This window comes from Microtus pennsylvanicus, chromosome X, assembly GCF_037038515.1.
Source record: "Microtus pennsylvanicus isolate mMicPen1 chromosome X, mMicPen1.hap1, whole genome shotgun sequence".
Classification (NCBI taxonomy): Eukaryota; Metazoa; Chordata; class Mammalia; order Rodentia; family Cricetidae; genus Microtus; species Microtus pennsylvanicus.
The window spans coordinates 131356888-131383138 of record NC_134601.1 but is presented as its reverse complement, the minus strand read 5'-3'; the positions used below and the strand labels follow the sequence as shown (position 1 = coordinate 131383138).

The following is a 26251-nucleotide window of genomic DNA, read 5'->3' as shown; positions in this document are numbered from 1 at the left end:
CCTGTATCTGTCTTCTTCAATTTTCAGTCTAGGCCTGAGGGCTGTGAGGGTTGACGCCTGACCCTGAATTCATACCAAACACAAGTATCAGGAGGAGGTAGAGGGGCAGGGAGTGGAAGGGCCTGGGCCCCCATGAAACCTTAATTTCTACAGGTCCATAGTTCAGAGACAGTCCATTTGGTGGCAACATCTGTGGCTTCTGCTTTCTTAACCTGGGTGTGGTGGAACCGTGGTGCGATGCCAGCTCCCTTCACTGCAGTGGAGTGGAGGGAGTCACTGTGTAGGGTCCTTTTCAGGAGAGTTTCCCTGCCCCTTTGGCTACTTGCTTGGCCCAGATGGTATCACTGGACTCCAACAAGGGGAAACTGGTGGTGCACTTGGAGGTCAGCTGGACTTTTCATACACTCCAGTGAATAGCTTTTGTGGAGATCTGGAGGTTCTTTAGTGACTTGAGAAAGGAATGGTTAGAGAGTTCTACCAAGTGCCAGTCTCTGAGCCTGGGAAGCAGTGGGGAAGTCTTCCAAACATACTTGCATAGGAGGTAGATCCCTCCCTATATGGGGTGCAGAAGGTCAAAGCAAAGCAAGGAAAGAGGCCTATCCAGCCTTTGCTGGACTCTAATGAGAATTTTTTTTAGAAATTCTTTTAATGTTCTGTTTATTCTTTTTACCTGTCCATGACTCTGAAGTCTATATGCACAATGAAGTTTTAAAGCTTTAGCCATTAATTGAGAGGTTTTAGCTATGAAGACTGGGCCATTATTAGACTCCATTGCTAGGGGGAGGCCAAATCAGGGGACCAGTTCCTGGAAGAGCTTTTTTTTTTGCTACTATTTGAGGAGTTTCACTCCAAATGGGGAATGCTTCTACCTACAGAGAAAAGGTATCTTTAAAAACTAGTAAGTACTTTTATTCTCCCCCAGCAGGCAAGATCTTGGTGAAGTCAGTTTTCCCAGAATTCACCAGGGTGTTGGTGTCTCATTCTGACCCCTTCCTGGGTAAGGGTTCTCTGCTTCGGATTCACTTGAGCACATGCCTGGCATCTTGAATTAGCCTATCCAGTCTAGGTATAAAATACTTTGGTCTGAGCAACTCAGAAAGTTTTGTGGACCCCAGATGAGTAGTCTGGGGAAGGTCAGTTACCAGAGTTACACTTGTTTCTGGGAGAAGGATCTTTCCCTCTGGTGTCCTCCATCATCCTGTGGGGTTGAGCTGTTCATTTCTTTTTCATAATGTGGTCTCAGGCAGCACCGGGTCAGAAGCCCAACAGTGGAGGACAACAACTTAGAGGGGAAGCCAAATAGCCTTTAGGAGGTCCAAGGTTTGGTATGTCCCTTTTCCCTGAGTTGAGAAGCCCTCTTTTTCTACAGACATGCCCAGTAGTAAAAGCATACTGAATAAAAGTCCGTGTATATGGTGGTGAACTTCTCTTTACCCCAGCTGAGATCCTGTGTCAGAGCAATCAGTTTTTCTCTCTGGGCTGAGCTACCTGGCTTGGGCCCAAATCATTTTGATTATAGTAACTACTGCAGCTCCCACGTTCCTGGTTTCATCTTTCATATCGTGACAGTCATGGATGAGCACCTGGGTCATCATGCAAGAGGGTAACTGAAATGATGGATGGGTTTCTCAAATGAGACTTGAGAGTGGGCCAGGAGTGGGGCCTGGTCATGCAGTCACTAAACAGCCAGTGTTCTGGGGCTCCTCAGAGGGAGAGGGCCTCAATCGTGTCATGGGGTGCTGTGACTATAAGATCCTGACCCAGAGCTAACTTGTTTGCTTTCTTTCATTAAACTAGCAGTAGCTGACATAGCTCTTAGACAGGTGGGACATCCTGTGGCTACAGGTTCCAATTGTTTGGACAGGTATATCACAAGGCATTTCCATAGCCCCAACTAAAGCTTGGGTTAAACCCCTTTTGGTTTTTATGTAGTCTCAGTCTGTAGTAGGAGGAGTGGGGGGCCCTTTGTTCTGTCCCGGCTGCCTGGCTAGCTTAGCCCCGAAATAACCACACAGAAATTGTATTCATTCACATACTGCCTGGCCCATTATCTCCAGCCCCTTATTGGCTAACTCTCACATATTAGTTTAACCCATCTCCATTAATGTGTATCTCCACTTGACTGTGGCTTACCAGCATGAGTCTAACCAGCGTCCGTCTCGGGCAGGAGAACCATGACGTCTGCCTGTCTGTCCTCCTTCCCAGCATTCTGTTCTTTCTACTCTGCCTATATAAATTTTGCCATATCAAAAGGCCAAAGCATTTTCTTTATTTAACCAATGAAAGCAACACATAGACAGAAGAACCTCCTAAAACATCATCAGTCCAGGTTAGGGGCTAGGTGCCCCTCTTTGTGTTGGTGTGTAGAGGTCTTGCTATTTGCAGAAACTCTGGTGTCCAGAGGCAGCAATATCCAGGGGCACCTAGGTACTCTTGAACCTATCTCTCAGTCATTGGAGTTGGGATCTGAAGGATGGCAGCAATCCTACTCTGAGACAGGCTCCTTTTGCCTTCCCTCAAGATAGGTTGCTTTTTATATACAAATTTGGGCTTTCTTTGTCAACATGTTGTAGCCCAAGAGTGTGTAACATTTACAGCAGTCCCGCAGTGGCCCTTTATTTGTTTTCCAAGGAAACCTTGGATAGAAGGGCAGGGAGTCTACATTTAATGTCTTTAAATCCTGTGGCAACCTGGTTTAAGTACGTTGCCCATATAATCTATATAATCTCCCACTGGTCTGTCCATTTAAAAGAAAAGATGGGTTGACTCACCTGTGCCAATGGGAGACTGAAGAATGCATCTTTAAGATCCAAGACCATGTACAACTGTATCTTTGGGAGAATCAGACTCATGAGAATCAGAGATTCCAGGTGTCTTCATAGGCAGGAGAACTGTATTCCAGGGTGACTGGCAGGGCACCAGGATGTCTGTCTCTTCAAGCCAGGAAGTATGGACTGCAATTTCCCCTTTTGTTTCAAGGGTCATTGGGTATTGTTTGATCTGGATGGGGCAGCTGAACTGGTAGGTCCTTGGTGCTGTCCATACCCCCAGAATCTTTGCTGTCAGTGAGAGACAGTCCAACTGTATCTTTTAATTGTAGGCAGAACTTTCTGTAAGCAGAGACTGAACTTTGGTTTTTTTTGGCTGCCCAGACTCAAATAATCACACAGAAACCATATTAATTACAACATTGTTTGGCCAATGACTCAGGTGTATTTCTAGTTAGCTCTTACATCTTAAATTAACCCATTTCTATTAATCTGTGTACCACCAGAAGGCTGTGACCTACTGGAAAGGCTGGCATCTTTCTCCTTTGGCAGCTAACATGGTGTCTTTTTGACTCTGCCTTCTTTCTCGCATTCGGTTTAGTTTTTCCACCTACCTATATTCTGTCCTGCCATGGGCCAAGAGGGGACTCCCACATCAACGTTCAGCTAGAAAATATTCCTCTGACAAAGGATAAGACGTCAAAATTTTGCTGGTTGTCTGTAAGTCTAACTGTCTCATCATCAGAGAAGATGGATGTGGTTTTCAGTTTATGCAACTGACCTACCTCAAGCAACTGGGACCTACTTATACCTTTAAGGTTTTTTTTTTTGACTTTTTAAATTTTTTTTCTAATATCCTGGACCAACTAGGTGACAAAGGGAATCTTGTTAGTACTTGTCTTTAATACTTTAAAAAGGACCTAGTGAAAGTTGTTTAAAATCTCATTGGTTAGTGCTGGACAGAGGGAAAATCTATTCTGTCCAGGCTGCAATGTCCAGGAGCGATCCTCCTGCCCAGTTCAGGGGCATGTCTTTTTATGTTATTGCTGTTTGGATTTTTGCTGTTGTTGTTTGTTTTACTTTTTTTAGAGAATGGTATATTTTATAGATCATTGGTTTAAAAGAAGATATAAACCATGAAAGAGAAGGAGTGAAATTTTCTTTTTTCCTTGGGTTAGGTCCAGGGAATCTTTTCCCCTTTCCAGAGGCTCCTTAGAGCAGACACAGAGCTGAGGGAATTCTCACCTGGGTAAACTCCCCCCCCCCCCGTGCTCACTCTGCTTAGATGGTGGCTGGGGAGGCTTGGATAAAAGGCCCAGACCCTCTCCACCTCCACACAAGGACCAGCTCTGACCTTGAGTAACAAAACAAGCAAGCACTTCTGCTCCTGGAATGACCTACCAAAGGTGAGATGAAGGTCCCTCTGGTAATTTGAATGTAATTAGTCCCACAACGAGTGGCACTATTAGGAGGTATGACTTTGTTGGAGTCTATATGGCCTTGTCAGAGGAAGTGTGTCACTGTGGGGACAGGATTTGATGTTTCCTATGCTCAAGATACCGCCTAGTGTCTCAGTTCACTTCCTGTTGCCTTCTGATCAAGATGTAGCCAGTAATGGGTCTGCCTGTATGCCACCATGCTCCCCACCATGATAATACACTAAACCTCTGAAACTGTAAGCTGCCATTTAATTTAAATATTTTCTTTTGTAAGAGTTGCTGTGGTTATGGTGTTTCTTCATAACAATATAAACTTTAACTAAGACAGTCCCCAATAGTAGGAGGCACAGGTCTTAAGCCAGAGGAAGGGAGGATCTCACTTCAGAGAATGCCACTGGTCAATACAGGGAAACAAAAATCACAGAGACACATAGACAGACAGACAGACACACACACTAAAAACAACTAGGGGTAGCCACCACATATTCATGCACCCAAAACAGACATGGGTAATCTAATGATACTCACATGGATCCATGATGCTGTATCAGCATCCATGTCTCACCTTTGTCCTATCTGTACAAACAGAAGGCACTTTAAAAAGACTTACTTCTGGAGTTGATAGACCAGGTGACTTTCTAATTCATTTCCTTTGTAGGTAGAGTGGTCAGAACCCCCTGAAGTGTTAGGCAGCAATTGATCAAATGGAGTCCTGGGGACCTGGAACATCTCAGGATGTGCACCTCCTAGGAGTCCCCTGATCATTGCATTCTTCTTCACTCCAAGGAACTCTGAGACCCTAGTGTCTTGAGGTCTGGTCTCTGAGATCTGGTGGGGTATCTAGAAATGTTGTGGTGTATTCCCCAGAGATGATTGTTCTGACACCCTGCGGCTACACTGGGTGTTCAGGATCCCAATGTAGACCCAAGCCTTTCTCAGGGTGAATTTTTAAGCACAAAAACCATGTCCTAGGTTGACAAATTTTAGTCAACAACAACAATTAGCTAGAAGCAGAACTACAGAAGCTGAAAACAAGGTTAGTACACTTAGAAACTTTCCCAAAACTATGGACTTTGATGGAGTAGGTCTTTTTTTTTTTCATTTTTGGCAGGTGGTACTATCTACATACTGAGTTTGAAATCCTGAAGGACACTTTGATCATGGAGTCAGTCATACTAAAGTCTGGGTCCCTTTTACATCAGTGAATAACTGACTTCCATAGTCAAGCCAGACTTTTTTGTAATTTCTTAGTTTCTAAAAACAGTATGTTTGGCAGTCCTTATAAAACTCATTTATGCTTTGCAAATAAAGCAGAAGATGATAAAAAAATTAACAGGAAGAACTAATGAGTGAATGTATCTGCTAATTCATATCCTTAAGTGTTTAGGTACAGAACATGAATGTGTAAAAGGAGACTAAAGTCACCCTATGCCACCCCCACACTCCTATGTCTAGCTCTACACTGACACCTCCTACACTGGCTTTACCTGGTCTGTCCCCAGAAAACCAAGTCAGCCCACACTATCTCCACTCTCCCAGGCTTATCTTTAGATGTGCAGCTACTGAACAAGTTCCCCTAATGAGTCCACCCATAAACAAGTCCACCTGTACCATCTCCAAACTCCCCACCATACCAGGTCTGCTTCCACAGCTACTGTACTGGCCCAGCCTGACACAGGCAAGACTCTCGCATCACACACACAGGAAAAGAAAGAAGTCCACATGTTGAGGTCCCATCACAAAACCAGAAACAATATGGATAGCCAAGACAGTATCCCCACTCCCCAATCCAGTAGTCTTATAGAATTGACTTCTAATGAGAATTAGTACCTAGATAGACTCCAGGGCACAAATTTGAAAATAAACGTTATCAACAAATTCAAGGAGTTTAAAAAATACACAAAGAAAGAGCTTAATGGACTTAAAAGGTGATAGCAATGAATGTCTGAGTGATGTCTAAGAAAATAAAAATATACAGCTAAATGGAATGGCAATCCAAATTTAGGATTTAAAACCTCAGCTTAGTAACGTGAGAAACATTGAAGAGAATATAAGCAGAAATGAAGATGGGGTTGAATCTATGGCCACACCACCCTGAATGTACCTGGTCTTGACTGAGGATAGAACTGAAAGACTCCATAACCCAATTAGAAAACTCAGAGAAAATCCTTTCATATGGAGTGGATCAAGTGAAAGACAGAGTATTAGGACTTGAAGATAAAATAGAGAAGCTGAATCACACATACAAAGAATATGTAACAAAAATAAACACAGGCAAGGAACATGATGGAAATATGGGAGACAATGAATGACCACATCTTTGAATGATAAGTATAAAAGAAGAAGAAGGATCTCATTCTTTGATCAGATCATCAACAGGATCATAGAAAAGAACTTATTTAAATTAAGAAGAGATATACACATCCAGACACCACAAACACACAACACACCAAATGGGCAAGAACAGAAAACAAAATGCCCATCACACATTATTGCTAAAACACCATGGATACAGAACAATAAGAGAGTGTTGAAAGATGAGAGAAAACAAATCACAAACCACATCTTGAATTTTGTATGCAAATAGATGGAATTAGAAAACACTATCCTGAGTGAGGTAACTCTGACCCCCTCAAATGAATATGGCATGTACTCACTCATAAGTGGATACTAGCCATACACAAAGGACATTGAGCCTATAGTTCTTGATCCTAGAGAAGCTAAGTAATAAGGTGAACCCGAAGAAAAACATATATAGACCCACCTGGGAATCGGAAACAGACAAGATCACCTGACAAAGTTGGGAGCATGGGGGCGGGGGCTAGAAGGAAGGGGAGAAGGGGAGGATTGAGTAGAACTTGAGGGAATGGGATAGTCGAGATGGAGGAAGGACAGATATGAGAGCAAGGAAAGAGATATCTTGATTGAGGGAGCCATTATGGGGTTAGCAAGAAACCTGGCTCTAGAAAAATTCCCAGGAATCCACAAGGATGTCCCCAGCTAAGACCCTAAGCAATAGAGGACAGGGTGTCTGAACTGGCCTTGCCCTGTAGTCAAACTGATGAACATCTTAAATATCACCATAGAACCTTCATCTAACAACAGATGGAAACAGAGGCAGAGAACCACATCAGAGCACTGGACTGAGCTCCCAAGGTCCAGCTAAAGAGTGGAAGGAGTGAGAATATAAGCAAGGAAGTCAAGACCACGAGGGGTTCACCCACTGAGACAGTTTGCTTGAGCTAATGAGAGCTCACCAACTCCAACTGGACTGGGAGAGCAGAACTTGAGGGAATGGGATTGTCAAGATGGAGGAAGGATAGAGATGAGAGCAAGTAGAGAGATATCTTGATTGAGGGAGCCATTATAGGGTTAGCAGAAACCTGGCTCTAGAGAAATTTCCAGGAATCAAAAAGGATGATCCCACCTAGGACCCTGGGCAATAGAGGAAAGGGGGCCCGATCTTGACTTGCCCTGTAGTCAGATTGATTGTTATCTTAAATATCACTATATTTCATCCAGCAACTGATGGAAACAGAGGCAGAGACCCACATTGTAACACTGGACTGAGCTCCCAAAGTCCAGTTGAAGAATGGAAGAAATGAGAATATTAGCAAGGAGGTGAAGACCATGATGGGTTCACCCACTGAAACAGTTTGCCTGAGCTGATGGGAGCTCACCAACCTCAGCTGGACTGGGAAGGAACAAGTATAGGATCAAACTAGTTCCTCTGAATGTGGTTGACAGTTGGAGCAGACTGAGGGGCCACTGATAGTGGCACTGGGACTTGTCTCTTCTGCATTTACTGGCTTTTTGGGATCCTAATCTCTAATAAATTTAAAAAAGGAAAAAAGACACATAGTAACTTCAATACAGTAACAGTTATTGAGGTTATTACTACACTTTCTCCACTAGAGAGATCATCTGGACAAGAAATAGAGAAATATCAGAAATAATGGACATTATACATTCAATGGACCTAATAGCCATTCCCCATTCCCCAAATGCCAAAGAATTTTACTCAGCACCTCAGGGAATCTTCCTAAAACAGACCACATCCTATACCACAAAACAAACCTTAACATAGTCAGAAAAATTGGGATAACTCTATGCATTTTAGCTGACCATCATGGAACAAAACTTACAATGAATAGTACAGCAATCTCCAGTGCTTATGCATATACAAACTCATAGGGATTAAACAACATTCAAAAGGAAATCAAGCAAGAAATTTAAATATTATTGGAATTAAATGAAAATAAAAAACGACACAAGAAAATGTAGCATGCATTCTAATTGATATTAATAATAAAAACCCAGAGTCAGATATAGGGGTTAATGCTGAAGATCAGAGAAGCAAAACAGCCAGCCCCTAGAGAGTTCTTATCTCGACCAATACTCAGATCACAGGGGCGATCCTGTCTTCAGAGTGCTTCCTCAGACTGTTTCAGACTGACTGCCTCAGACTGCTGCCTTAGATTGCATTGAGCTCCTGTCTCCTCCCGCCTTATGTTCCTCTCTCTGCCCAGGCATATCATTCCTGTATCCACCTCCCTAGTGCTAGGATTAAAGGCATGTGGCCCCAAGTGCTATGATCACCTTTGTGAAAGCTCTGTTTCTCTTTTAGACTGGAACAATTTCTTGTAGCCCAGGGAGGCCTTGAGCTAACATAGACCTGTCTGTCCTCCAAGCCCTAGGATTAAAGGTGTGTGCTACCAGTGCCTGGCCTCTAAAACATAAATAAAATATCATCACAAAAAGTCTCTAGTACATATTAAACAGTCCCACAAGGGAAATGTATAGCTCTAAACTCCTACATTAAAAAAATCACAAAGAGCACAGATAAATGGTTGAATGATGCAATTCAAATTTAAAAGAACAAGAACAACCCAAACTAAAATCAAGCAAGCAGCAAGAAATAATGAAAATCAGAGCACAAATTAATGAGATAGAAACAAAATAACATAAAGAACCAACAAATTTAAAGGCTGTTTTTTTCTGAATATAAACAAAATTGACAAATTTTTGCCCTAACTAACTAAATGAAAGAAAGAGATAATCCAACTTATCAGAACCACAGATGAACAGGGAAACAGACTGCAAGGAAATTCAGAACATTGTAAAAGAATACTTAAAAAATATATACTTAAGTTAGAAAATCTAAAAGAAATGGAAGCAGAGATGGAGGGTATGCGTGGGATAAGAACACAGCTCCTTCCCATGACAGTACGTATGGCTACGGTAGCTACTAAATGCCCAGCTAATACACAGAAAGTCTCTTGGTAATACTCAAGTCTGACACCTAGAATCTAAGTGATCATAACAGGCCAATTTATCATGGACTGGACAACTCTAGGTTGTCAACTTGATTGGATCTGGAATCAACTAAGAGTCATACCTCTAACAGGTTTGTAAGGCCATTTACTGGACCGAAGAGCTGATTGGATCACATCCCATACCATGGCAACATCTTCTATCAGTGGGCCATGTTTAAGGCAGTCTTCGCCAAACCTTGTTTTGCCATCAACCTTGATTTTTGCTGTAGAGTATCTCCTCTGTTGCTGCTGTTGATGCTGCCATCATTCGCTGATTTATTTAGCCTAATATCGTGGACTAAAGCCTGAAGCCTCTTCAGGGACTTTCAGCACAAGATTGGAATTTCTGAGAGATCTTGTCACATAGATTATCACCTATCAAAATTTCAGCTTCTCCAGTGATCTTAGAGCTATCGGTGATCTTCCTTGCTAGTATTTTCACATATGTTTTCTTTTAAAATTTATTGACAATATTGTTCCAATCTGGTATCTATATTTGGGATTTCCAGGACATTCTAACCATTTAGGATGTTTTATTTTGTTGAGAATTTACAATAAGTTATTGTTTTTTTTTTATTTTAGGCTTTAATAAGCACAGCTACAAAATCGAGTTTCATGACCACCGGCCCTAATGGGTTTCTGATTTAGCCCCTTGTGTATTTCCTTTGGATGGACATTTTAAGATAAGATAGTCTGTGGTTTACTTTTGCAGCATACTCCACAAACTCTCTGGATGCCTGCTACATGAATGTTGAACGAAACAATGTAAATCTAACAGAGTTATCAAGGACTCTGGTGAAAAAAGGGTAGATTGTTATAAACAAATATTTTTGTTTGTCTAAAAATATTGTTTGAGATACTATCCCTTAAGATGGTTATGTTGTAATTCAAACGGGTTGAACTAAACTAGGCAAGAAATATTTTGTTTTTATATTTTACAAGAAAAAAATCAATGTTTTAGAAGCTCATTTTATGTTCTCTCCTCTAGTATCTATGGAAAATTAAACAAAATAGAAAAAAAATAAAAAAATTCTTCTGAGTCCATAAGGCCGGACTCAGATGAATTCACAGCAGAATTCTACCAGAGATGCAAAGAATATCTACAACCAATTTATGAAAAATTTCTAATCCTAATGGATGAACTGACTTTGTGGAGCCCATTCTTTATGGAGAGATACCTTCCTCAGCTGAGACAAGGGTGGAGGACCTTGGTCCTACCTCGAGGAGGTGATGGGACAGACTTATTTGACTTCCCAGGGGATGTCTCTTACCCTCTCTGATCAGTGGATGGGAGGTATGGTGGGTGGAAGGTAGTAGGGAGAGTGGGAGGAGAGAAAGGAGGAGGAACTGGGATTGGTATGCAAAAAATGAAAATAAAAAAATAAATAGAAAAATTTCAAAAATAGAAATAAAAGGAACTCTTATAAGCTCTTTCCAAGAAGCCAGTATTACTCTAACAACAAAACCATATAGAGACACAACAACAAACAGCATACTATAAGCCAATATGCCTGAAATATATAGGTTCAAATTTCTTCAATAAAATACTTGAAAATAGAACACACACACACACACACACACACACACACACACACATATATATATATATATTAAAAAGATCATATCACAATCAAGTTGGCATTATTCAGGAGATGCTGGGAAGGTTCATCCATGTAACACAAATGTAATAATTTATATAAGTAGACTGAAAGCAGAATTCACACGACCATCCCAATACACACAGAAAAGGCCTTTTACAAAATTCAGCACACATTCATGAGAATATGAGGACATAAGAAGATGGAAATACCTCTTATGTGCAGGGATAGACAAAAAGAATATTATGAAAATTACCATTAGATCAAAAGCAATGTACAGATTTGATTAAATTCTAATAAAAATCCTTATGACATTCTTCAAATAAAAATTTAAAAATACTCTAATAGTTTGGAAACACAAGAGATCCCAGAGACCCAAAACAATCCTGGAGTTAGGGGTGAAAAAATTACTATTCCTGATTTCAAGATACATTACAGGTCTATAGTAATAAAGACATCATGGCACTGGCTAACATGCAGACATAGATCAATGGAACAGAACTGAAAACCCAAGCACAAGTGCAGATATTAACTATGGTCACCTGGTGTTTGAAAAGGACATCCGACTACACACTGGAGAAGACTGCATCTGCAACAAATGGGCTGGGAAAACTGGATGCCTACATATTGAAAAGTTAAATGAGAGCAAAAACTATTACCCTGCACTTAAACTAACTCCAAATGTATTAAGGACCTGAAAGTGAAACATTAAATGATGAAACTGCTTAAATAAAGAATAGGCAGTGCCCTGCAAGGTATGGGTGTAGAAAAAGACTATCTGGATAGGACTCCATTTGCCTAGAAATTAAGGCCAACAATTAACAAAAAAGACCTCATAAAGCTAAAAAGATTCTGTACTGATAAGGAAACAATCAAGTGAAGAAGAAATACACTAGCTAGGAGAAAATCTTTATCAGCTATACATCCGAGAGGATTAATTTCTAGAGTAGACAAATACTTTAAAATACAAGAGTCAAGAAAACAAACACCATAGTTAGAGAATGAGCTAAAGATAAAAACAGAGTCCCCTTAAAGAATAAATAACGACTAGAAATATTTTAAAACATGTTTAATGTCCTCATCAACTACAGAACTGCAAATTACAACTGTGAGATTTCATTTTGACCCTACTCAGAATGGCTGTTTAAGAAGAGCACTGAAAAGAAGTGTTGTAGGGAAATGAGAACACCATTGTTGGTGAGAGTGCAAACTACTGTAGCCACTCTGGAAATCGATGTGAAGGACTCCAGTAAAGCTACAAGATCTACCACAATACTCAGTTGTACCACTCCTTGGCATATTCCCAAAGGACTGGACATCCAAACCCACAGACACTCGCTAAATGATGTTCATTGCTGCTCTCATCACAATGGTCAGAAATGGAAAGAACTTAAATGCTCTTCAATTGATGAATGCATATTGAAAATGTTGGACATTGATTTCCAGGCTATTTACTTTTTTTTTTAAAATCAACACAACACAGCTAATGCTATCTGAAAGGAGGGAGCCACACTTGAGAAAATGCCTCCATAAGACCCATCTGTAGCCAAGTCTGTGAGGGCATTTTCTTGATTAGTGATTAATGGGGGAGGGCCCAGCCCATCGTGAGTGGTGCCAACCCTGTGCATGTGGTCCTGTATTCTATAAGAAAGCAGGCTGAGCAAGTCTTGAGCTAACAAGCCAGTAAAGCAGTGCTTCTCTGGCCTCTGCTTCAGTTCCTACCTCCAGGTTCCTGCCTTCAGTTCCCACCCTGACTTCCCTTAGTAATGGTAAAAGAGGTGGAGAGGTACTAATAACACCGAGGATGCTTGGAAATGCTACAGGAAACATTGTTTTATAGTTCATTAAAATGCAATATAGGCAAGATCTTCTGAGTAAATTTGGAGCATGGGAGTCATGGGAGAGGGCAGAAGGGGAGAAGGGAGGAGATCAGAGAAAAATGTGTAGCGTGATAAAAACAATAAAAATAGGAAAATGCAATATAGATATTAATATTAACTAAAAAATACAAGATAAAATATAAGATCATATATATATATATATATATATATGTATATATATATATATATATATGACAGGGGAGCTACACCAATGTAACCTTAACTATAAAGTCATCTGAAAAGGACCAGCACATTGATCTTATCAGTTGACATGCCAACATGGCTGGGGGACATCTGCGGGGAGGATAGCAGCATAATAGTTGCTTAAAGATGAAGAATAATTCTTCTGCAGAGCTGAGGCTCCTGGCAGGCTATACAACCCCAATACATACACCTAAGAGTAATGCCAAATAGATTCATCAGCCTATATTTACACAAAATATAGATGTAGATATGTATACATGTGTGTATTAATGTATATATGTCTACATATGAGATAATAATAATCGAAGAAGATGATGAAGATGATAATAATGAAGAAGAGGGCATGCATTTTAGAGGGAGAAATACAGGATGAATTGGAATCAGTGCAGCAGGAAATTATGCCCATGATGTACATATAGAATTCATGTGCAAAATTCTGAAATAAATTACATTAACAACTACAATACTGTCTAGTAGTGTGGAGTCAAGCCTGTGACTACAAAATAGTAGGCTTATCTACTACAGTCATGTTGATTTACATTCACAGAGACACACTGCTCCTCATTCTTCTCCCGCTCCCTTTTCCTCCTCTAGGCATAGCCAAGGAACATTTTGCACATTTATGAATCAAGATTTACCTTCTTTTTGCTTGCTTACTGCAAAGTGGTTATGAACTAGGACCTTGGCAGCATGTTCTGTATGGCATATTCTCCCTGAAACATGGTGGGCTTCCCAGGAGGTCTGGACGATCAGCATATTGTATAAGAAAATGTGAATTTCCAACATGCTCAGTGACATCCTCTTCCATGCAAACTCAACAAGCAGTTAATAGGTGTTGGAGGATTTAGAAATCTTGTGCACCAGTCCACAGACAGAGGCATCTATTGTACGTGTAGCTTTCAGCACACTATATGCTGAAGTCCAATTTTCCATGCGTTAGTCATCATATGTACTCGATTTCTTTTTACGTGCGTCAACCTCAAACCTAATTTCATGAATGGAAGAGATTAATGGGACAATATACCTTGTCTGAGTCAAAATGCACAAATAAGTAGTAGGGATTGCTTCTCTCTTTTTTTTTTAGCATTTCTAAGTTTACATCCATGGCATACAAGCATAGGATAGTCACTTCAAATCATTAAAATAGAATTTTGTGGAGCTACGTCGACAGCACACTCACTAAAGTGCTTGGAATACAATTCTGATAACTTGAGTTCAATCACTGGATCTAATGCAAAAAAGGAGCTGTGTGTAGGGAACACAGTTGTTATCTCAGTGCTGGGGAGAAGACCACCTGGGAATATTCAAGTTCCCATAGCAAGCTTCAGGCCAATGAGAGATTTAGTCTCAAAAAAATAAGTCAAAAGGGGCCCAGCATTCCAGGAATAAACCTGAGGTTACCTTTCATCCTCCACACAAAAAGATACACTTATGTACTCTGAACATGCCAAATACACACAAGAATCAATAAAGGAATTTAAGGATTTGATGAAAAGTGTATATAGTGGATTATGAGAGCCGTTAGTTCAGTCCCAGCCTTGGCACTTCTAGCTTTGTGGTAAGGAGGACGTGTGCTCTAGCCTCCCCAGCTTTCATTTAATAATCTAGGAAATTGGAATAGCGATCACAGGGATCCTATGAAAGTTATTAGTAAACCAGGAAAACATCTGACGCATGGTCAGCCCTCAAATGAAGAGCGGTGGCACGTCTGATACCTCAAAGAAAGGGCCGAAAGGCTGTTGAGCTGGCTCAGTAGGAAAAGGATGCCACGTGTCCCGATCACAGTTTGACCTCTGGGATTCCTCCAAAAGTTGTCATCTGACCTCCACACCTGTGTTAGGGCATATGCACCATCCCCAAACAAAAAATGTGAAACAACTTAAAAGAAGAAATGAAGCTAGTTTTATGAGAACATAGCGGCCCTTACAAAATAGAATGTCTCTGGCAGTCCAGAAATCAATGTGCCCTTCTGGGATGTGGGCTGATCATAAAACGTGGAAGTTTAGGAAGGTTTAGGACTCCTCACTCTAGTACTTCCTGCACTTTGGAAAACTAAGACTAAAACCTGTGATGTCCTTCCAAATGCTCTGAGTAAACTGAAAGATGGAAAGAAGGGCAGCAAATGCCCTTTCTCCACTGAGCCTCAGATAACCAAAAGACAATGCTGGGTCAGAGCTCACAGCCAACCTGTCACTGGGATGTATAGCACAGACTCCAGAGCAGGCCACTGTTGTTGGTGCCACATGAAGCTTTTCTGAGAAATGAAGAGAGCTACTGTTTCCCTATCCATTTTAACCCGGATATCAACTGCCTTATCCTCATATTTATCAAGTGGACTGTCACCTTTTTGGAGCAGCTGTTGGCAATCACAGGCTGGGCCAGACTCTGAGGGTGCTGGTGGATTTATTGTATGTGGGCCTGCGGGTGGCAGGGTGATGGATAAATAGATTACATTCTGCCATAGCTGGTTTGGGCTTTGGGGAAGGAACGGAACCCTGATCAGACGTTACGTCAGAAACAGAAACTGACTCTGCAATAAAGGACCTGTACTCCTCCAATGCGGGCAGGACCCAGAGAGAGCAAGCATTCCATCTCTCTAACAGTGCCAGGGACTGTGCCCTTTCTGTAACACAGTGGGAATCAGTGTGGACTTCAGCAGCCTTTGGTCAATGGAGCTGGGGAGAGTGTCCAATAGGAGGAGATTCTGAGAGGCTGAGCATAAGAAGGAATCCCTGCATGGGCTGAGAAGCCAGAGCAGCCAGAATGGGGACAGCACTGAGACAGGAGCTGGGGGAAACTGATGGGGACTTCCTGAGCTGGAGGCTTCCTGGGCAGCCCATTCTACAAACCCCGGAAATGGACATCCATGTACCTGTCTAACAACTGCTGGATACTGAAAACATCGCATAGGTTGCAAATCTTAGTGTTATCCCACCCCATATGCAAATTATGCTATCTTTGTCAAAGAGATTTTAAGATCAGATAAAAGAAGATAAGTGCTTAAGTGACGAGCACTGTCCCGAAAGAATCGTCTCTGGCTTATTTTGCTAGTAATAGCAAGATGTTTCTTTCAGTTTATTTATTATTAGAAATTGCTTTCTCATCTACAAAAAAATCATACTATTCACAAAAGGCACAGAAGAAGCATCTCTGAATACACACTGTGATTCAACCAGCAATCACATCAGGAATTCTGGGCCTTTTGTGTTCCAGCTATTGTATCCCTGAGGGAACATCTGCTGAATTACCTACTTGAGATCCACGCTACAGCCGCTGCCTTTCCTGAGGGAGAAAAAGGAGTGTATGGTACACACCGAACAGAGAACTGCGGGGTGGATGTTGATGTGATGTGAAAGGCACACCCCCACCTCCTTGTGTGAAAAGACATGGAGAGCTGCCCCAGGTTTAAAGAAACTTCATTTCTTGCAACTCACAGAATCTAGAAGAAAGATCCTTTGGTATCCATGGAGTGTTGTTCACACAATTCATTCAGTCAATGTGTTTTGAGTCCTTGGTAGACACTAGGTCTCAGGGGCCATGCTGGCACACAGGAAGAAAGGGTCTATTTCAGACTAGCACCAAGTCTTCCACGTCCACCATCATGCAGGCAGAGTGCCATAGGACCAGTCACTGGAGCTAGGATAGAACAGAAGCCAAAGGGAACTTTCAAATTCAAGGTCAGAGATGGAAGCTCAGTGTACAATGGGAATGAGAACAGGGTCCCAAAAGCTTCTTTGGAAGAGGTGGGCGTCATGAGGGAGTTGCCCCATTTCATAGATGTGAACTATTAAGGGCAATGGTATGAGCTTCTCTGAGGAGCAAGACCACCCACTAAACAAAGTCCTGTTCTAGATTGGTGACAGAGTCACACATCTTCTTTGGGCTATCACCTTATTCCATTTTATCTTGCAGGGGTAACTGGCCTTCCAAAGTGTGAGGTAGCCTGGCAAGGAGCCACAGGTGTTATTACTGGGAACCATGGAGGTCCGTAGAGACTTTTAAAAAGGAAAACAGATGGCACTGGAGTCCATGAAAATGGAGAACACCTTTCAGTGAAGTCAGAAGTCCTTACCAAAGTGAACTCTTTTCCCCAAGAAGACAGCCATGAACATCATCAAGCTAAACCACAGCCGACTGCAGCTCTGTAGAAAGTCAATACTACTACTTTAGTGATGAAGTTGGATGCCCTTCTGTATATGTGTTGCTTTTATTGGTTAATGAGTAAAGCTGTTTTGGCCATTGGCTTAGCAAAGTAAAGCCAGGTGGGAAATCCAAACAGAAATATATAGAGAATGTAGGCAGAGTCAAGGAGATGACATATAGCTGCCAAAGAAGAAAGACTTAAGAAAGTTCTTAAGCCCGAACAGAACCTTACCTGGTAAACCATACACAGATTAATAGAAATGGGTTAATTTCAAATGTAAGTATTACTTAATAAGAAGCCTGACCCGGGCGGTGGTGGCACACGCCTTTAATCCCAGCATTCAGGAGGCAGAGGCAGGCGGATCTCTGGGAGTTCGAGGCCAGCCTGGTCTACAAGAGCTAGTTCCGGGACAGGCACCAAAGCTACAGAGAAACCCTGTCTCAAAAAAACCAAAAAAAAAAAAAAATAGAAGCCCGAGCTAATAGATTGTTGTTATTAATATAGTTTCTGGGTGATTATTCGAGTTTGGGTGGCCAGGGACAAACAAGCAGTCTCTGTCTACAAAATGGCACACCAACGTGGGGGAACTACATCTGCATAAAACCTGAGAGAGCTTGGGAAGGAATTCTAGACACAAAAGAATGGTGTTAAGCATGGCTTTTTGGTAGCTGCATTTTTTTTTCAGATAGGCTTTGTTTGCTGGTGACAAGTAGAGGTGCAGTTTCTATAAGAGATGGCTTTCTGGTTTGTGAAGGCACTAAAGCCTCTGGCTCTTTTGGGAGGTCTGGCTATGGAGCACTTAGGGTTTGTGAGCAGAGTGCTACAAGTTGCTTAATGGCAACATAGACCCACTGCATCTCTGGAGCTGGGGTGGTGAGCATGGCTCACAGAGGCGGTGAATATGCCTCCACCATGTTGGACAGGGTGGAGCTAACAGGCGTGGCCACAGAGTTAGTCCTAGCCTTGTCCACTTAGCATTTTTTTAAAGCGCTCCTGGTCAGAAAATAATTACAGATATGCAATAAAGACAGGTTCAGATGAATGGGTTATAGTGTTGGGTAAATGTACATTGGGAGCAAGGAAAAAAAAGTATAGACAGTTATAAAATGAAATAAATAGTTTTAAAAATGACACAAAATCTTTAAAAAGACAATAAAAGTAATATAAAAGAGTACAGACAGTCATAGATTAAAAGAGTAAAGAAAATAAGCCATGTAAAGATGGAATATACACAGAGAGTCTGGATTATGTATATTATTGTATTTTCTTTAAATATTTTTCCTTCAAAGAGACATTTGATTCCTGGGGCTGCTAAGTTAAACCAATATAAAGGTAACTTGTCTAAGGATGTGTTACTTTGGAAAAGAGCTTCTGTTTTGTTTCCACAGAAGATGAGAACCTGTGGCTTTCTTCCAGGCTAATGTGGTTTAATGGAATAAGACCCCCCTCCAAGGTCTCCGTGAACCCTAAGAATACTTTGCCCAACAAACAGCAGAAAGTAATTTGGAGAAAACTATGCCCAAATTCCCAAAATGATTGTTTATGTTTGTTTTCATTTAAAGGGGGTTGATTATAAGTGATTAATGGTAACAGTCAATTTTTTAAAAATTTAACGAGGATAAGATATAGAGATGAATACTTTGCATTGGTATGGATCTTGTTCTATTGATACATATTTAAGGTTGATATTGTTATACTGTATAAATATATATATATATATACATATATATGCTCTTGTTTAAGGTATTGTGTTTATGTAGTTCATTTAAAAATGTAATACATATGAAATACAGGTTAATAGCCATCTATAATGTAGTCATATTAGTTAGGTTTTCTAGATGTACAGAGATATATTGCAGATGGATAGGTATTCTTTCAATCTTTAAAAGACCTACAAAATATGGCATTGAAAAGGGTTTAAGAACTTGGACTTTTCTCGATGTGAGACATGTCTGCTTCTGGCAGCACTAATTACAGCAGAGAGGTTGATGGGCATCGAAGACACTCCACATGGAGCTTGTTTTCCTCCTGGCAAAACTGGCCTTTGGGCAAAGAACGGCCCCTGCCTCAACCACTGACAAAATGTGTGGTGTCCAGACTAGACAAGCAGGATACAAGCAACAAGACTGCTAAACCTTGCCAAGACAGGGTAAGGTAGTTTTGAAAACTCTCCTGCTTCTGAAAATGATCTGTCAGTTACTCTAGGCCTTAGTCAAAGTGGGTTGCTCCAATGTTGCAAATGAGACTTCGGGTGATTGCCCAGGTAGCCAGTTGTCTTGTCATTTGTTGCACATTTTGGAAGTTGTTTGATTCCACTTCCTATTTACTCAAGTAATATTATTTCCCTTCTCAGGTCTTTGATGGGGTTGAGCACTAGATCGTCATAGTTACTTTCCTCTCATGACTTAGCCAAGCCATTTTTAATGTAGACTTAGACTCCCTAGGATAGGATAACTATTGAAACATTTAGCATGCTGATTTCAACAGTGTCGGTTTGCCTAAGACATGATGGGCCGACATTTGGGGCCCCCAGAAATCTAGAAGTCTACACTAGAAAAGGAATGAGAGGATCTTCAGAGAAAATAAAATAGTATGGTTAAAGTTTTGTGTTAATTTTGGACTCTAGGGTGTTGCTTCTCTGGCAAGAGGTCAGTGTGATCAAAGCACACTGAACTTTGCAATCTCTGAACGGAAACCACCAGGCCAAGGCAATGGCTCACTAGGTAATGTGCTTGGGGCTCAAGAGGGAGGACCTGAGTTCTGTCCCCACCACCCACATACAAGCCAGCCTGCAATCCCAGTGGCAGGAGTAATCCAGAAACCCAGACTCTGAATTCCCAGGGCTCTCTGGTCCAGTGCAGTCTAATTGTCCCCAACCTGTCCTCAAAGTCATAATGGAGGGAGAGCAATGGAAGCAGCAAGGGAAGGTATCTTTGCCCACCTTGGGCCTACACCTGTTCAAAGAGAGCACTCACAGGTGCGTGTCAATTCTTTTCAAGAATCACCAAACCCCCGAATGCTCCCATGTAAGCAGGCCAGGAAAGGGTGCAGTGTGTGAGAATGGAGGTGCTTGACAGGGAAACCAAGACTGTGTGGGGGTGCTGCTCCAGAAACACCCTGTAATGGGGTGCAAACAAGGCTTGGACCAAGGAATCCCTGGGTTCGATGACTGCGAAACTGAGGAACAGGGAGGCTATACATGATGTGAATAGGGGTTGTGGGCAAGTGTTTAAGGCAAGGGCTGAGCCAAGATGGTTGACAAGCCGCAGAAGAGAACCTATTGAAGAAAGCAAGCTGCATGTGACTCAGCAAAGATTATTCTGGCAAGACTGCCATTGGTCATTTTGGCGACACCAGCCTTCTGCCTATAAATAAGGCAGTGCTGTTCATGATGGGAGAGGACGATGATGCCAGCCTTGACCCTGCAGCGTGTGCCTTTTTCAGGGAGGCCCTGGCCCCCGCTGCTGCCATGTCTGGCAGGGACACACATGTGGCGAGGACCCTGCACAATGTCACAAATGGGGTGCACTTCCCCAGGGCAGTGAGTGCTAGAAGCTTCCCAGGCAAGGCGGTGCGCGCGCCTGCGCAGTGGGCCTGCAGCATCACGCGTTGCAGGAGGGAGTCTGGAGACCCCCGCCTCCGCCCCTCGCCCTCCGCCGCCGCGTGCGCGCACGCGGACCCGGCCACGCGCGCGCACGCGCCTCACCTCGCTCAACCTCTGCCAGGGCGGACGGGCTGGCGGGTAGGGACCGCGCAAGGTCCAGTCGGGGGCTGTGCGGAGGCGCTGGCTCTGGGCACCCAGCTCCTGGCGGCGGAAGCGGCGCCTCCAATCAGGCAGCGGGCTCGCGACCCTCGGCGCACCCGGCTGGCACTGCCCGCCCCACGGACTGACTGACGCGCCGGCTCGCCCCCGCCCCCGCGCCCACTCCTGCCTCGTCTCCCTGGGCTCCGCTCGGCTGGCTCTGCTCCACTGGGCTGCGCTCCACTCCGCTCTCCCCCAGCCCTTGCCAGGCCCTTTCCCTGCCCGCAGCAGCTCCTCGGCTGCGCAGCGGCGGCCCGCTTGGCAGCTGCAAGCGACCAGAGAGGCGGCGGAGGCGCCCAGGATGAAGTGCAAGCCGAACCAGACGCGGACCTACGACCCCGAGGGCTTCAAGAAGCGCGCCGCGTGCCTGTGCTTCCGCAGCGAGCGCGAGGACGAGGTGCTGCTGGTGAGCAGCAGCCGCTACCCCGACCGCTGGATCGTGCCCGGCGGGGGCTTGGAGCCCGAGGAGGAGCCGGACGGCGCGGCGGTGCGCGAGGTGTACGAGGAAGCGGGAGTCAAGGGGAAGTTGGGCCGGCTGCTGGGAGTCTTCGAGCAGAACCAGGACCGCAAGCACCGGACCTACGTGTTCGTGCTCACCGTCACCGAGCTGCTGGAGGATTGGGAAGACTCGGTCAGCATTGGCAGGAAGCGAGAATGGTTCAAGATCGAAGATGCCATCAAGGTCCTCCAGTGCCACAAGCCCGTGCATGCCGAGTACCTGGAGAAACTGAAGCTGGGCGGCTCCCCGACTAATGGAAACTCGGCCGCCCCGTCCCAGCCAGAGAGCGAGCCCTAGTATGTACCGCTCCCGCCCGCCTGCCCGCCCATCCATCTGCCCGGACTCCTGCCTGTCGCCTCCCCGCACTTGCCTCCTGCCTGCCAGGAGAGCACCTCTCCTGCCCAGTGCGCCCGCACGGGCAGGAGGGAGTCTTCTTTTGTTTCCTTGGCAGGCAGACCTCTGAATCACGCTTGCAAACTGTCTTGGTTGCCAGGCTCTGTTTGCAGACAATTTGCACGTTTTTTTCAGATGCTTTTCTAATTGCTTCTTGGTGACACTGTAAAAATCTTGCGCTCAGCCAGAGATGCATGGGATTTTGTGAAAGGTGCCTTACTGCTTGCCCTGCTCTTCATGGATGGTGTGTGTGCGCGCGTGTGATGTTTTTGTTTGGGTCTTTTTTTTCTTTCAACACCCTTTACATGTGTTTTGCGTGAGTGTGCGTGCGCGCTTTTGATGTCAGCCTTGTGGTTTGTTTCTTAGTGGAGGCCTTTAGAGTCCTACCAGCTGGCGGGGGAGAGGGAACGAGGGGGGGCATCTTTTTGTGTTTTTTCCCCTTGTTTTCTCATTCACAGACTTCACAGTGGATTTGACTGGAGGGCATATCAACGTTCTAAATGTATTCCACAATCCTATAATAAATATACATGAACGGTGACACTAATTTAACATTTTATTCTATTGGTTACTTTCCAAATTTGGTACACATAGAATTGAATATCATCCTTTCCCCTCTTGGTTCTGTTACATAAATCCATCTAAGTAAAATATGTGTAGTAAACAAAATTGATAGGCAAAGAAATGAGTACAAACCTGTTTACCAAAATTATAGCTTTTATAAACCAAGCATGTAATTTGATATCTCAAATAATGCCGAATTATTGAATATGATCTTCACTAAATAGCGAGTAATCTAAATTACTAAATAGATATTCCCAGTACGCTCCGTTAAGATATATACCAATCCTACAGAAACTGGATTATTGCTTTATTTCTGTATTGTATACATAAAAATACCTTTCATCTATAAATGCTGGGTATATGTTGAGGGGTCAACTACACAGTATCATATTTTGACATTTGAACTCTATTTGACTAATTTGAGGAGATTGCTGATTTAAGCAAACTTCAGTCTTGTTCTATTAATCATACTTTGTTTCATTTAACTGCATTTGGATTGAGCAGTAAAGTTTGCTGTAATTTTCTCTGAGATCTACAGAGATTGTTTATGCAATTTCAAAACTTCCAGTACTTTCCATTTCCATATTTTGCATGCAAAAAAACTGCTATCACTCTGTAAACTCAAATATATACAGCTAAATATCCTTTCTGGGGTTCATTCTAGAAAACAAATAAATGAAAGCCTCCAAATAATCTTGTCTTTTTAATAGACTCATTTCAGGAAATTCAGATAGAACAGCCAACACAGAAAGAAAGGAAATCCTTTCTCTATCTCATAGTCTCCAAAAGTTTGCCAAACAGGTGTGATTTTTCTCCCTGGAGTGGTTGCTTAGTGCCTACGCATTTTACATGCCAAGTAAACTGAAAATGTATGCTGAATTTTATAGTTCATCCCATTTTCCCCAATCCAGTGTACTGATGAAAGTTAATTAAGACTTTTACAGAAGATAACATAAATTTATTTTCAACATGTAGTCTTAAAGGGCTGATTTTCCCTCCACTGGACAAGTGCCTATGTTTAACCTTCAAAAAGCTTGAAGTCATAGTAATTTTGATATGCTTGATACAGGCATAAGATGCATTAGAAACTCATGTTTTTTTGTTCAGATTGTTTTTGCAAGAAGGGCTGAAAAATGGCTACCAATAATTCCTTGGTATGGTTTCCTTGGAAAGAACTGTTTCAAAGCTTTCTTTAGAAGCATCAGTAAAAGAGGAAGTGTGTAAGAAGAAGAACAGGCAGCTTGTAAAATACCAGTCAGCATGGGTAGCAGTGCTGCTGGGACACATGGTCGAACAGGCTCTGGATCTGGAATTGCTTCTTTTCCCACTTCCCTTTCTGGGTGCTCCTTTCTAAGAATGAACAATGTCTCCCTTAGTAGTTGTTAGCTGGGAAGGAAGGAGAAGATGCTTAGAACATATGTAATACCAACAGCTAGCTAAGTTTTTGTTGTTGTTGTTGTTGTTCTCAGAGATCTTTTTGTGGAAGCACCTATTGTAGTTATGTTCCTAACTAATTGTTTTCCTTATAGAATATGAACTTTGAGGACTAGGACCCAACCTGAAATCTGCATAACTCCAGGGCCTCAAAACGGGCTAAAATTCGGAGACATTTCTCATTGACGCTCATACTAGAAATGTCTACTACCAGTGAATTCCTGGTTTTCCCTTTTAAGCTTTGTAACATACCTGGGAGAATTGATTTCTTTAGGCTTTCTCCTGTGCTGACAAGTGGAACTATACTGGATAACTCGCAGTGGAACTACATTGGATAATTCACTGCAGGCTTTTCCTGTGTGAAGGGTTGATGAAGCGTACTAAATCCTCAGGAAATATTTGTTGTCTAGACGCTACAGGAATGGACAAACCACTAAAACCTTATTAATCAGATTATCTTTTTTTAGGTGAATGGAATAAATGTTGTTCAGATTTACTTTGAAAGAATCAAGTATGTGAACCCAGTGATGAATGGAATTGTGAAGCACAGGTGAGCTCTTTGACATCCCCAAGGACACAGCTCACCCTATGCTTTCGGACACTTCTTTCCTGTTATTAACACTGGCTATTCTTCAGGTTGTTGCACTACCACTGTATCTGTACAGAATTCTATTTGGCACCTGTGGCCTTTTTGTGCTTTTGTCTGTATTTCCCCATCAGATATGACCTTGAATGCAATGAACTTGCTTTCGTAGTCTTTTTATATCTAGCATACAGTACTTGATTTATGGTAGGCATCACTGAATATTGTTTAATATTTTGTAATGATAGTAAATGGTAAAACATCCCTCTTCTAATCTCTAGCATCTATGTGGCTTTTGTATATCAGGTGTCACATAACTATTTCAAGGCAGCTGTGAGATAGTAGCAAAAATTCTTACGCATATGTCTGTGTTATCCCAGACATTATGTACCTCCTACATTTGCCAAAATTTTGGACCTAAATTTATCTGTGCCTATAGACCTAATTTCTCCTCTGTGGAAAATACAGGAGATAGAGAAACAGTTTGCTGTATATCAAACAGATGAGATTCATAGAATCCTGACTTCAAGAAAGCACAGGAGAAGATGATCCAGTTTTTCAATATGTAAGTCACAAGGATGAAAGGAAAGGGTAGAGGTTGAACCTGTGAAATGAAAAAGGCTTCAGAGAGTGATCAATACTTGCATGTATCTTATTTGGATCCTGATTTGATCAGACTATAAGATGAATGAATTTATCAGAGAACTAGAATATTTTGAGTATTGGCTTCACATTGATTATTATAATACTGTTATACTGAAAACAAGAATTCTTATCTGCATTCAAATATTTACAGTTGAAATGATATAATGTCTGGGATTTGCTTCAAAATACATCTAGATATTAAATTCACTGGACATATTCAAACAAGATTGGCCTTTAAGATTGTTGAAGCTGAATGATGATTACATGATGTTCATTATATACGTTCATCTCTGCTTTTGTATGTTTGACATTTTCCATAATAAAAATGTTGATCAAAATCATTGGAAATGTTGGAATTCTTCTACTTCAGTCTAGTATGTAATGTAGAGAGAAAAAGGTGAGGAGGGAAAAGTTTATAGAATGATTTTGAAGTGTTGGCTCCAGGATACTGCTTCTGGTGTAAGATGTCAAATTCACAGAAATAAAAGGAGACATGCCCTGGAATGGCTAGTTACACTCGTGGTACAGACCAGGACTTGGAGGGTTTTTTTTGTTTTGTTTTTTGTTTTTTTGCTTTGGCCTCCTGAAAAAATAACAGTTAAATTATTATTTACAACTATTGGATCATATTTTTCTTTATTCAGAACAACATTTCAATAAATCATGGTTAATTTATAACTATTGGGAAATGGTGGTTGGTTCTGATGTGCTGAGGAGAGGCTTTGACACCATTCGCATTCTAATTCATACCAATGTGAAATCAAGGGACCGAATCTCTAGGACATTATTATCTAAACGTCCACATAATTCCATTTGAATAGTTTCTTGGGGGAACAAAATCAATTAGTTGTAGACACGAGTGCTGCATGTCACGTTAACACTCTATGTGAAGAAAAGAGTGAGGACTCCTGACTGCAGGGCACCCAGGCTGCGGAAATGAAGGCATGGGTCAGAATAACTGAAGGTGGGCATTTATGCACAGA

General features: G+C 42.2%; 1 protein-coding gene across 3 annotated transcripts; it reads left to right on the top strand.

Moving 5' to 3' along the window:
- The first annotated feature begins 21077 nt into the window (after positions 1 to 21077).
- On the top strand, positions 21078 to 25609 carry LOC142841046 (diphosphoinositol polyphosphate phosphohydrolase 3-alpha). Of its 3 annotated transcripts, none has more exons than XM_075957783.1 (2): positions 21078 to 21945; positions 24508 to 25609. In XM_075957783.1, coding segments are annotated over exons 1-2 (495 nt in total). In that variant the 5' UTR covers positions 21078 to 21451; the 3' UTR covers positions 24509 to 25609. The 3 variants fall into 3 exon arrangements, with proteins under 3 accessions (XP_075813898.1, XP_075813900.1, XP_075813899.1); XM_075957785.1 differs by lacking the exon at positions 24508 to 25609 and adding an exon at positions 24136 to 24500; XM_075957784.1 differs by lacking the exon at positions 24508 to 25609 and having other exon boundaries at positions 21078 to 23299.
- Positions 25610 to 26251: the final 642 nt, after the last annotated feature.